Source organism: Phragmites australis, chromosome 6, assembly GCF_958298935.1.
Source record: "Phragmites australis chromosome 6, lpPhrAust1.1, whole genome shotgun sequence".
In the NCBI taxonomy this organism is placed as follows: Eukaryota; Viridiplantae; Streptophyta; class Magnoliopsida; order Poales; family Poaceae; genus Phragmites; species Phragmites australis.
The window spans coordinates 4532227-4544637 of NC_084926.1; the positions used below are offsets into that span (position 1 = coordinate 4532227).

Here is a 12411-nt window from a genome sequence, read left to right on the forward strand (position 1 = left end):
TGCTCGGGGGCGTACTCGACGCGGACATAGAATGCAGCGCATCTATCGTAGTATTACTTTACATACAGCCTGCGCATCTATGTTCGCCCCCGCCTTGGTCAAGTTGTACCACTGTCAAGACCTCTTGCAGAGTTGTAGTTGCAGCCGGAAACTAACCCCCCCCCCCCGGGTTTCTGTAACGAGCATGCCAACAGTGGACCTCTATCCATGTTGTAATAATATTTAAACTTGCTAGAATCTATATACACATACATACATATGTATATATACACACGGTAATGCTATTCTACCCTTAATATGTAGCGTATTATTCTACATCTACTGAACAAAATTTCAGTAGTAAAACACGATTCAATAGTTAATACTAAAATTTTGTTCGGTATGTGTGTATATATATAAGACCAAGTTGCAACTGCTATCACAACAACAGCGAGGTTACCTCTACACAACAAACATTTGACACTTTTATTCAGTGGAAAAATGCAACCCCTAAAGTCACTTAGATTTTAACTTTCTCTCAAAAGTTGTTTTGTTGCAAAAAAAACTTTGAAGGTTTGGTTTTGTTGCAAAAACACTCTCAAAAAATTTTTAAAAAAAAAATCACAAAAAATTCTAAAAAAAACTAGAGACAATTCTAAGACCTTTTGTGATTTTTTTTTCAAAAATAATATCCTTTGCATCATATTTCATGGAGAGGAAGTTTGAAAAAAAGAAAAAACGTGCAGCTTATTTATTAATTCGAGTTAAATACATAGTTAATTATTTACTAATCCAAAAATTATGAAATCAATTTTTTTAGTCTTCTTACATGATCATCTATCTTCTAAAAATACATGAAATCTTGAAATAGTTATTGTAACGTGCATGATAGAGTAAATGTGTTGCAGATAGATTAATTCATAACTAATCCATAACACCCCCAAAATTAGTGAAACAATTTTTATTAGTTTACTTAAACAATTATTTGTGTAGAAAAAATAATGATAGACATGACAAAGTTAAAATAACATGAGTTAATAAATAAGCTGCACATTTTTTTTCCAAACTCCTCTTCATGAAATATAATGCAAATGATACTATTTTTGAAAAAAAAATTCACAGAAGGTTTTATAATTGTCTCTAATTTTTTTAGAATTTTTATTTTATTTTTTTGGAGTTTTTTATAACAAAGTCAAACGAGGGTTTTGCAACAAAACAATTTCTGGGGAGAAAGTTAAAATCTAAATGACTTTTGGGGGTTTTTTACATTTTTTCCTTTATTCAGTCACATATGGCATCACACATCATAGAAAAGAACCACATGTACAATGCCCATCGATGCAAGTTCAACTAGAGAGGCGCAGGGTGCCTCTCAATCTATCTAGAACCTAATGAACCGAATGCTTACCCACCCCTACTGATCAAAAGGATGTAAAACATTATAACTGGGTGGGGGAGGGAGTACTTATTTCAGAACAAATTAAACTTCCAAATGAATTATTGTTTATCACTCGTTCACACCACTCGGGCCATCCTGCAGCCGAAGCTGTAACGCCTGGACATGTGCTTAATCATCCTGAGCGCCCCTCTGCTGCCACGCTCAACCTCCACGCCTGTGAACACTGCAAAGCCATCCACCCTCATGAAGTCATTGCCATTCTTCTCCCGGCACCAGCCTTCCCCTGCCATGTCGAAGATCCTAGGGATGCAAAACTTGCCTCCGTCCAGAGGCAGGAGGTATGACGACACCATGACCCACCGCTTGGGCAGTGGTGGCGCTAGTTCGTCCCACATTTTCAGCAGCACTGGTGGCCTCGTAGCGGACACGGCTCCAAGGTCACAGGCAGCGAAATGCTTGCCTTGAGACGAGAATCCGAACCAGAGCCCGTGCTCGGGGGCGTACTCCACACGGCCACTGAACGGCAGTGCCCACTCGCCGGCCTTGCTCCACACGCCGCTTGTGGTGTTGAAGGAGAAGGTCAGGGGCGAAGCTACAGGGGGGCCGGGGTGGGCCGGGCCCCATCTAATTTTGAGAACCCCCGCAGCCCAGCCCACACAACTACACAAGCCCATCACCGTAAGTTTGTAAAACTATCGATGCAGTGTCGCTTCATCTCCCTCCGAGAGATAGCCAGATAGGGACGCCGTGCGAGGTTGAGGCGCGACCAGCGAGGCAGCGTCGCAGCGACCTCACCGAGGCAACGAGCTGGGTCTTTCGATCGCCGCCGCCGGCGCCGATCACGCTGTACGCCGAGCAACGGAGCAGGCGAGCACCGTAGTCTGCTGTCCGCAGGCGCTAGGCGTCAGGCCGCAGCAGCAGCCAGTAGGTCTTTCACTCTTTCTCTTATGTGAGTTTCTATTTTCTAATAAGGCTAAATCCTTAATTTAGTGACATTCTACTTTTCTTTTTAGTAGTGATTCAGATAAATAAGACAATATAATCAGGTGGTCAATACTCATTAGTCAATTGCAAATTTGTGATTTTCTTTTTTTAGCAAATATGAAGAGAAAGACGATTGATAGTTTCTACAAGCCAGTCGTTCCGAGGGCTTCCTCTGCCTCTGATGAAATTCCTAACCCAACTAATTTGGAAACGGTTGATCAGGCCAATTTGCAACCTGAACAGCAAACAATCAGAACTACAGCATTTGAGAGGGACCCAGGTAAACGTGTTCAAATCTCCGCACTCCCTTCTGATCAACAAGATGAAGCTAGGAGATTTTATATATCAGAGGGCCCATATCAATTTATCATGGATCAGTACCCATTGAATGATGCATCTCACGCTCGTCGATTCCAAAGCAATTGGTTTAAACAATTTAATTGGCTAGAGTATTCTCCCCACACAGATCGTGCTTATTGCCTGCCATGTTTTCTCTTTTCAAAAAAACCAATTGGAAAATATGGATCAGATACATTTACTGTTAAGGGGTTTCAGAATTGGAAGAAAGTAAATGAAGGAAAAGAATGTGCTTTTCTAAAACACATGGGAAATGCTGGATCTGCTCATAACTATTCAGTTGGTTGTTTTGATAATCTCAAAAATAGTATGAGACACATTGACAAGGTGATGGTTAAACAAAAAGACAAATTGGTTGAAGGAGCAATACTAAGGCTTACAACTACAATTGAGTCCATTAGGTAATGACTTTCTTTTTTTTCTGTATAGGGCATAGGCTATGATATCTTAATAATTTAATATTTAACCACTTTTATTGTTGCATTTATCATTTATTATAGGTGGTTAACATTTCAAGGATGTCCATTTAGAGGCCATGATGAATCTTTAAATTCGTTAAATCGAGGTAATTTTCTTGAAATGGTCACGCTTTTAGCTTTATTTAACAAGGAGGTGAAAGAAGTTGTTTTGGAAAATGCTCCAAGAAATGCAAAGTACACTTCATCTGATGTCCAAAAGGAAATTCTAAGCATAATTGCTAGAAAAGTGCGAAAATCAGTCAGAGAAGAAATTGGCAGTAGCAAGTTTTGTATCATTGTTGATGAAGCTCGAGATGAATCTAAAAAGGAACAAATGGCAATAGTTATTCGTTTTGTCAACAAAGAAGGACTTATAAAGGAGCGTTTTCTTGACCTCATTCATGTTAGCGACACTGCTGCATTGACTCTTAAGAACGCAATTTGTGCTGTCTTATCTGATAATAGCTTGAGTATACAAGACATCAGAGGTCAAGGTTATGACGGGGCAAGTAATATGAGAAGGGAGTGGAACGGATTGAAGGCTTTAATTCTAAATGAGTGCCCGTATGCATATTATATTCATTGTATGGCTCATCAGCTCCAATTGGCTCTCGTCGCAGCATCAAGAGAAGTACAAGAGGTACATAATTTCTTTCAGCATGTAAATTTCATCATAAATGTTGTGAGTGTATCCCCTAAGCGGAACGATGAGTTACTAGCTACACAAGCTGAAGAAATAGCTCGTGAAATTGAATTAGGAGAGCTTGACACTGGAAGAGGGGCAAATCAGATGGGCTCTCTACAAAGGCCTGGGGACACTAGATGGAGTTCCCATTACAAGTCAATTCAGAGCTTAAAGAAGATGTTTGGTGCCACAATTTCGGTCCTACGCAGCGTTGCAAATGATCGTTCAGTTTCAAAGTATTCCCGTGGAGATGCTGCAGGTGCCCTACGAATCATTGTCACATTTGATTTTGTATTTATTCTGCTCATGATGGAAAAGATTATGAAGATCACCGATGTGCTATGTCAAATACTCCAAAAGAAGTCAATTGATATTTTAAATGCAGTGGATTCTGTTTCTAACACCAAAGTGTTACTTGGAGACTTGCGAAATGACGGTTGGGAACCTCTTCTTGAGGAGGTCAAATCTTTTTGTGAGAAGCATGAGATTGATATTCCAGATCTGAATAAGAAGTATGTTCTTTTCACTAAACTTCTATTTGACTATTTCCTTTGTATCAATTAATCTAATATATCCTTGTGTTGCAATTTGTAGGTTTGTTGATGTGACCAAATCTCGAAACAAGCATGATAACACCACAACTTTTCACCATTATAAAGTTGATGTGTTTAATGTTGCTATTGATCAACAACTGAATGAATTAGAAGACCGGTTTGGTTCTCAAGCGACAGACCTTTTAGAATTGCATGTCTCACTGGATCCAAGACTAGATTCATTTGACATGGAAAAGATATGCACTCTAGTGGAAAAGTACTATCCTGTTGATTTCTCAAATCAAGAAAGAATGCAATTAGAGTGCCAACTGCCACACTTTCAACTTGACGTGTGCAACCATCCAAAATTAAAAAATTTATCATCTCTGGCTGATTTAACAAGTGGACTACTTAAGTTGGGTAAAGATTCTTCTTATCCAATGGTGTATAGGTTGTTGAAATTAGTCTTAACTCTCCCCGTGTCAACTGCAACCACCGAGAGAGCCTTTTCAGCCATGAAAATTGTGAAGACACGTCTTCGAAATAAAATGGGAGATGCCTATTTGCGGGATTACTTGGTGGTTTACATTGAAAGAGATATAGCAGCAAGGATTAGTTCCGATGATATTATTAAGGCCTTTGATCTAGTTTGTACCCGCAAAGCTAACTTCAAGTTAATTGAGATGCAATATTCTTTTATATGACACATACATGGCCTTGTTTTTGCACATTTGCTGTTTATGTGATGTTGGAGCTAGCTGCTAGGTAATACTAGCTATATTGAACATTTTTTATATATCAAAGCATACGTTGGTTTTGGCCATTTGGTCATAGGTTTCACTAGCTTGTCCCCCCCAACCTCAAATCCTGGCTTCGCCCCTGGAGAAGGTGCCGCCACCCTCCGTGGAGATCCATATCTGCGAATCGCCGACCACTGTGTAAGCGCCAATCTCATAGCCGCGTCTGCGGTATCTTTCGTTGTCGTCTTCATAGTCAAAGGCACAGGGAGGCGGCGGGAGAGAGCGCCAGTACCATTTCTCGTCGGAGCGGTCGTCTATGGGGTTCGCACTCGGGCCACAGTGGATGAGGGCCTCGAAGGGATGATCTTCCTGCTGCCCAGGGTCCCCGTTGAGGAGGTAGAGGCCGTCGCCGACGGTGAGGGAAACCGGAGAGAGCTTGGGCGCATGTGGCATAGGCAAGACACGGACGGCGCGGGCGGCAGCGTCATAGAGGAAAGTATTTCCTTCGTGGTCCATGGAGATGATGTCGTTGCTGCTGCGGCCGAGGGACATGAAGCGGATGTCGCAGAGTACGTCCTGCGAGCACGGTTCGTAGAAGGATATGGCGGCGCGAGGCAGATGGGCGTCCTCAGTTATTATTGTCTTGTTATTTGCAGCAGCAGATGCCTGTGTTGTTGTTGGATAGAAGCACCTCCAGGGGTTGATGAGGTGCAGAGTGGAGGCAGCGCGGTGGCTAATAATCCTATCCACCATCAGATTCACAAACCGGCGGCTCATCTCGATTCGATTGCCGAGCCCGTCAAGCTAATTCCCTTCCCTTTCTAATAACCAATGTCGATATTCTAGTGAGGCGATATAATAAAAGGAGCAAAGGATTAATTTTTGCGCTGTAGGACACCAAGTAAAACGAATTTCTCACCTTGAGATCTGCTTGATCGAGGTAGGCAGGCAGTTCGTCGTCTTCTCCGGCGGCGAGTTAGGGCGGGGTTTCGCCTGGTTAGGGTTTTGGGTTCACCTGGCCCAGCTACGGTAGGATGGGATGGCAGGAGGCGGTTCTGGGCGACTGGGAAGAAGGTGCGAGCGAGGGTACGGTGCAGGCCAAGTGCTGCCGGTGGTAGGAAAAGCGACAGCGAGGAGGCTCATGGGGTTGGGGGTGGCGGCGTGAGCCGAGGAAATCACGCGGTAAGGAAGGAAGACAACATTGGAGGATCTAGACCTTAGAGATATTGCTGACCAATTTGATTTAAGATCGTCCTTCACCCTTTTTTCTTTATTTCATTCATTTTTAATTATATTTTTTATTTTTATTATTTTTATTTTTTGCTTGGGAGAGAATAACTTTAGAAATCTATTAGTAAAAGAAACTGAGAAGAGAAATCATTAGGACGCTGAAGGGAACGAAAATCTATTTTAAGTAAAAAAGAATACACTGAGCATGATCTAAGTAAGTATTAGAGATAATTTTGGACTTTTCTTCCTTCAAATATTTCAGTCATCAATAGTGCCGGATCGGGATCCTCTAAGGCCATCTCCAGCAGCTACCTCAAATTTTCATCCTCAAAAACACTATTACAGCATACCCTATCACTATTACAGCATCCATCAACGTCTCCATCTCCAGCAGTTACTCTATATCTCATCTACTATCTTCTCTCCTCTATATTAAATTGATTTTTTCCCAACCGCCATAACCGACGCAGGAGCAAAGGTTTTTCGCAGGATCCCGTTGCAGCGACTGTCGAAAAATACGGTGACAATAAGTGTTTCGAAATAAAATTTCTTAGAAATTTTATTTGCGGACGATATTGTTGCATTAAATATTTGAGTGATTATTTTTGGTCTGTGCACCTGCAAGTACGCACTCGAAAATTGAGGTTTGAAACGTACCGAAGGATGATATGGGAGCCATGCAATGTACCGTGTACATTAGAAGGGCCGAATCACCTCTGCGGGTGATTGACCAGGTCTGGCTTGGAGTGGAAGGAACTGGGCACCATCATGTGTAAGAAGGACGAGAGGCTTGCCGCCGAAGCCTCACGGGGACTGGCTTCCAGGAGAAGGAACGGGGTTGGCTTCCGTCACAAGGCTCATGATATCCCTATATATATGAGGCTATGGTACTCATAATTCCCAAGCCATGAAAAAATGGATCGTCGCGAAGCATGGAAGGAGACTGTGAGGGAGTTGTGTTTTGGCAATGACTCTTCCGATGAGGAAGATAATTTGTTCCTAGCCACTGTGAGCGACTTGCACCAGGCGGAGGCATCACAGCGGGGACCGTGGGGTGGTTCATTGCCAGGCTGGCGGCGTATCGAGCGGAACCGGCTGGAGGGGCATCATAGGTTGTTTAATGACTACTTCGCCGATCACCCGGTGTACCCAGATTACATCTTCCGTCGCAGGTAATGGTATGAAAATGAACTATCTTATCTCAGTTGTATGATGAAACGGCTTATGCTCGTCGGTCCTGCAGGTTTAGGATGAAACGGGACCTATACCTCAAGATTGTACAGGCAGTTGCGGACCATGACCCGTGGTTCCAACAGAGGAGGAATGCTGCTGGCGAGCTCGGCCTGTCGGCGTTGCAGAAAGTCACTGCGGCGTTTCGTATGCTCGCGTACGATGCTCCTGCCGATTCTCTCGATGAGTGCCTCCGCCTAGGGGAGTCCACTATAATTGAGAGTATGAGACGGTTTGTACGAGCCATGGTCGGGGTATTCGGGGACGAGTACCTCCGTGCTCCAAACGAGGAGGACACGGCGCGCTTGATTACTATGAACGAGCGAAGAGGGTTCCCCAGGATGCTCGGAAGCATAGACTGTATGCATTGGAGGTGGAAGAACTGTCCGACAGCGTGGTCTGGTTCCTTCTCGGGCCACGTGAACTCACCGACAATTATTCTAGAGGCCGTGGCGTCACAGGACTTGTGGATTTGGCATGCTTTCTTCGGCATGCCTGGTTCGCTAAACGACATCAACGTTCTTCACCGCTCCCATCTCCTCGACAATCTTGCCACTGGAGTGGCCCCCCAGGTCCAATATTCCATTAACGGACATGACTACACCATGGGGTACTACCTTGCAGATGGTATCTATCCGGAATGGACCACCTTCGTGAAGCCTATTCCTTGTCCAGTTGGGAGGAAGCGACAGCACTTCGTCGTTCAGCAGGCGGCGTTACGGAAGGATGTGGAACGTGCCTTTGGGGTCCTCCAAGCCAGGTTCCCCATAGTGAGGGGGGCTACGAGGATATGGGACGAGGAAACACTGCACAACATCATGACCGCCTGCATTATCATGCACAACATGATAATCGAAGATGAGAGACCCGATGGGGACGTCGAACACGTGTACGACGGTTCAGGTGTTCCTGTTGAGGCATCACGCAACCTAACACCCACACTTGAAGCATTTGCACACCGGTATGGGATGATAACTAGCAGGCATGGGCATCACCAACTGCGTGACGATCTTGTCGAGCATCTGTGGCAGTTCCACGGAGTAGAGTAGTGTGTATTATGTTCAATAATGTGTAATATGTAGTCAAGCGCACTACGTATTATGTTCAATAAATTGTCCCGTTTCCTTAGTAAACTGGAACATGTCAGGACCATGCTGCCAGGACCATGTAAATGTCGCACGGCAAACAGCTACATGAAGGACCATGCTGCCAGCAGCATGCGGGCTGCAGCACAGCACACCCATCAGCTATCGGGCAGCAGCACAGCACACCCATCAGGCAATTAAAACATTATCAATAATCCGCAAACATCATGTTCAGGAGTCCAAAAAAAATGCAAGACATAGATCACAGCGCAATACCAGTACCATGCCCTAACATACACTGGACAAGCTGACAGCAAATCATCCAGACTCAATGAAAACTGTTATGGCAGTAAACGAAAACTGTTATACTTTGACAATGAAAAACTCGACCACGATGTCGCCATGTCATACAAACCCGCAATCAGGTTCACAATTACGAAGATGGGCCTCCGGTGACGCGCCTAGCGGCAATTATGCTCTGCCTGAGGCTCTTGTAGTAGGCCTGCTGGTCCTCGTCCATTTGAGACAGGTCCATGCTCATTATGTTCCTCTCCTCCTTCTTCTTTTCCATTTGCATACTCTCCGCCTCGAGCCTTAACCTCTGCTGCTCCTTCTCCAGTTCCATTTTCATTCTTTCTTCCTCGAGCCGTAGCCTTCGCCGCTCTACATCCATCAACTCAGCAAACCTCTCTGCTCTTTCCTTTTCAATCTTGTCTTTCATTGCCAACTGGTGGTCGAACAAGTCTGTCATGGGCGCAGAAGCCGAACTGGACGACGACGTACCTCGAGCTTCCTTGGACTGAGTGCGACCAGGAGGACGTTTGGCACGGTCACCGGCGTTAGATGTGGTTGCATCAACATCCTCTGCTCCGTTCAAGCCGCCAGACGAGGCTACATTGGGAGTGGAGGAGGGGCTTGCCGCGGCGGATGTCTTCTGCCTTTTCCGGGAGGTTTCTACTTGCCACTTGGGATGATCCCTCAACTCCCTCCAACATGGCAGCATGGTGAACTCCTTGTGCTCAGCGGCTTGAAACATCTTGCATGCCTCCACAACCTCCAATGTGCAAAAAACATGGTTCATCAGCGGATTGAAGTGCCACAGATATTGCATATGAGCAATGTCAGAAAAGATGCAAGTGTAGTGAACGGTGAAGTACTATCGAAATGATGCTGTACAAAGTGGATGAATCAGTACTGTGCTAGGTAAACATGGCTGAAATGCAAGAATTTTTGGTGAACTAATGACGTACCATCTCGGCCTCGGTTGTGCCACTCCTCCTATTGCGCTACGCCCTAGCATAGTGGCCGCAGAACTTCTGCACCATACCGTTGATGAATGTCCATCTCCCCTGCAGCGACTTCCTATTGCGAGTGGAGGTGAATGTTTTGTTTTCATGGTAGAAAGACTCCACCCGCTGCCAGAAAGCACCCAAACTTTGGTTGGTCCCGACCACGGGATCCATGCTCACTTGCAACCATGCTCCCACCAGTAGTAGGTCCTCCTCCACCCTGTAACTAGAACCACGGCCACCCCCAGGTGCGACATCTCCCGGAGCCTCCACGCACTGGACATCTCCCAAAGGGATCTGGCTGCCAAATATGCTGTCCTGGGTTAGCGGCGTAACATCGGCCCAATTCATTTCCTCACTGTCGCCACAAAGGAAACCGACGTACTCCATAGATTCCCTGAACACATCAACAAAAGCAAATGGACAAACTTTCCACGGACATGAGTATACTGATTCTGAAATTTACTTTGGAAAATAACATAGGTACGCGCACATAAAAACCTGCCATAGCAGTTCATGCACAAATTGTTACGTCTTACGCAATATGACATACATAACAGCTTAGAAGTGCAACACACACATTACGGCATAATCGACACAGCTAAGTTTGCACCCTGCCCAACTACATGCTCCCAGAACGATCGGATTCGTAGGGCATGCTATCCTCCGAACAAAGTAACTCATCAGGGCTCCAGTCAACGGGAACCAAGTCATCATCGGGGACGGGCAACGATCCCGAACCTTCCTCTGCCTCGTCATCGCTCCCATTGTCGTCCTCACCAACTCGGTTCATAGCATCTTCCACTTCGAAACCAAGTTGTTCAAGGTCTGCCGCAATGGTCTCGACCTGAAGAAGTGCCATGTTCAGGTCGACGGCAGCTGGGGTGTTCTCCGGACTCAGGTTATCACTGACCACCTGCTGCAAAGCGTTAGCTGCCACCTGAACACGAGCTTGCATCTTCGACACAATATCGGCTAGCTCAGCGGAGTCCATCTACAAGCAAGGGAGCGGGAACACAAAAGCGACAAACTAAATTGGACCTCAAAGTAATCACTTCAATGAAATTTCATGCACAATACATAAGTACACAGTACTTCCCTCTAGTATATGTCCCATTAGCACTAATGTTCCCCCTTATTTTACATGAAGATTCTACAACATACTCCTAATGTCACATTATCCATATAATAACTCAACCTTTATTTCAGTAACTACTCCATACAGATTTCAAAACCTTCACCTCAAAACTAACACATACCAACCACATCAGTGTCAGCACTTGCACTCAAACTTCAATTATCACTTCAATGAAATTTCATGCACAATACATAAGTACACAGTACTTCCCTCTAGTATATGTCTCATTATCACTAATGTTCCCCCTTATTTTACATGAAGATTCTACAACATACCCCTAATGTCACATTATCCATATAATAACTCAACCTTCATTTCAGTAACTACTCCATACAAATTTCAAAACCTTCACCTCAAAACAAACACATACCAACCACATCAGTGCCAGCACTTGCACTCAAACTACAATTATCATTTGCAGGTTTCTTCATCATTGGCACATAAAACAATTCTGAACTCACTATGATCACTATTACATATCACATGACTAAATTTGCAGCAGCCTTAACCCAGTTGTTCCCTGCCCCATTGTGTTCTCAACATCCCAGCATTCCATTAAAAGTAAGATCATTTCGTTCAAAGGTACCCTGTGTACAGTCATCAGAACAGCAAAACCATTTCACACTTTCCTACAAATTCTAATCCTTCAGAGGAACAAACATCCTATCACAGCCCATTTCGAAGCCACAGCACAGCAAAAAATGAAAGCAGGGTAATGAGGATTGTCCTGTTATACCAGGTGTGTACTAAAATTATTCATAGTAGGAGTACTACAACTACCAGACCAGGTGTTCAAGTATTTCAATTACACAGGTACAGGACCTGCTACGAAGAAATGCATTGGGGCGGATTAACCAGACAACTACCCTCTATTCCTTGGTAATCCAGCTGATTGCCAAACTATTTCACAGTGTGAGGTAAATTCTAATCCTTCAGACGAACAAACATCCTATCACACCCACAGAACAGCACACCATTTCAACCTAAATCCTTCTAATCTGAAAGAGAACTCCAGTTCAGATCACGCAGTGATCAAATTGAGCTCATTCGCTCCTTAACCTACAATCCGACCATTTTGCTCCACAAATCACTGCAACTACGCATCATTGCCTACCAGATCCGAATGCTATGTGTGCCACACCCTCAGATCCGTGATGAAAACAAAAATCGCTTGCACAATCGCACCCAAAACCCTGCAAATCGCTTCATACAATGGCCGAACCTTCCCTACCACCTACATCGATCAATCCCCATCAGTGATGATGCCAACCCCCTGCACCACCACCCATCCTCGCCGCGTATCC

General features: G+C 44.5%; 2 protein-coding genes across 2 annotated transcripts; one reads left to right on the top strand and one right to left on the bottom strand.

The window, feature by feature from the left end:
* Positions 1-1305: 1305 nt before the first annotated feature.
* Positions 1306-6228, bottom strand: LOC133920795 (uncharacterized). Its single transcript, XM_062365373.1, has 4 exons — positions 6055-6228; positions 5273-5977; positions 2169-2262; positions 1306-2038 (listed from the first exon to the last, which is right to left on the bottom strand). The coding sequence occupies exons 2-4, from the start codon at positions 5910-5912 to the stop codon at positions 1495-1497; spliced, it is 1278 nt and encodes a 425-aa protein (XP_062221357.1). The 5' UTR covers positions 5913-5977; positions 6055-6228; the 3' UTR covers positions 1306-1494.
* Positions 6229-7280: 1052 nt separating this feature from the next.
* On the top strand, positions 7281-8644 carry LOC133920796 (protein ANTAGONIST OF LIKE HETEROCHROMATIN PROTEIN 1-like). The gene is made up of 2 exons (XM_062365374.1): positions 7281-7537; positions 7609-8644. Exons 1-2 carry the CDS (start codon positions 7281-7283, stop codon positions 8642-8644), a joined length of 1293 nt encoding a protein of 430 aa, XP_062221358.1.
* The last annotated feature ends 3767 nt before the right edge of the window (positions 8645-12411 follow it).

Excerpts from the sequence above, each read along its gene's own strand:
- LOC133920796 (XM_062365374.1), top strand. The coding sequence starts at position 7,281 with ATGGATCGTCGCGAAGCATGGAAGGAGACTGTGAGGGAGTTGTGTTTT. Across the intron at positions 7,538-7,608 it reads GATTACATCTTCCGTCGCAG|GTTTAGGATGAAACGGGACC; the intron begins GTAATGGTATGA and ends TCGGTCCTGCAG.
- LOC133920795 (XM_062365373.1), bottom strand. The coding sequence starts at position 5,912 with ATGAGCCGCCGGTTTGTGAATCTGATGGTGGATAGGATTATTAGCCAC. Across the intron at positions 2,263-5,272 it reads TGGCGGCACCTTCTCCAGGG|CAGACTACGGTGCTCGCCTG; the intron begins GCGAAGCCAGGA and ends GCCTGCGGACAG. Across the intron at positions 2,039-2,168 it reads CAGCTCGTTGCCTCGGTGAG|TTGTGTGGGCTGGGCTGCGG; the intron begins GTCGCTGCGACG and ends GGGCTTGTGTAG.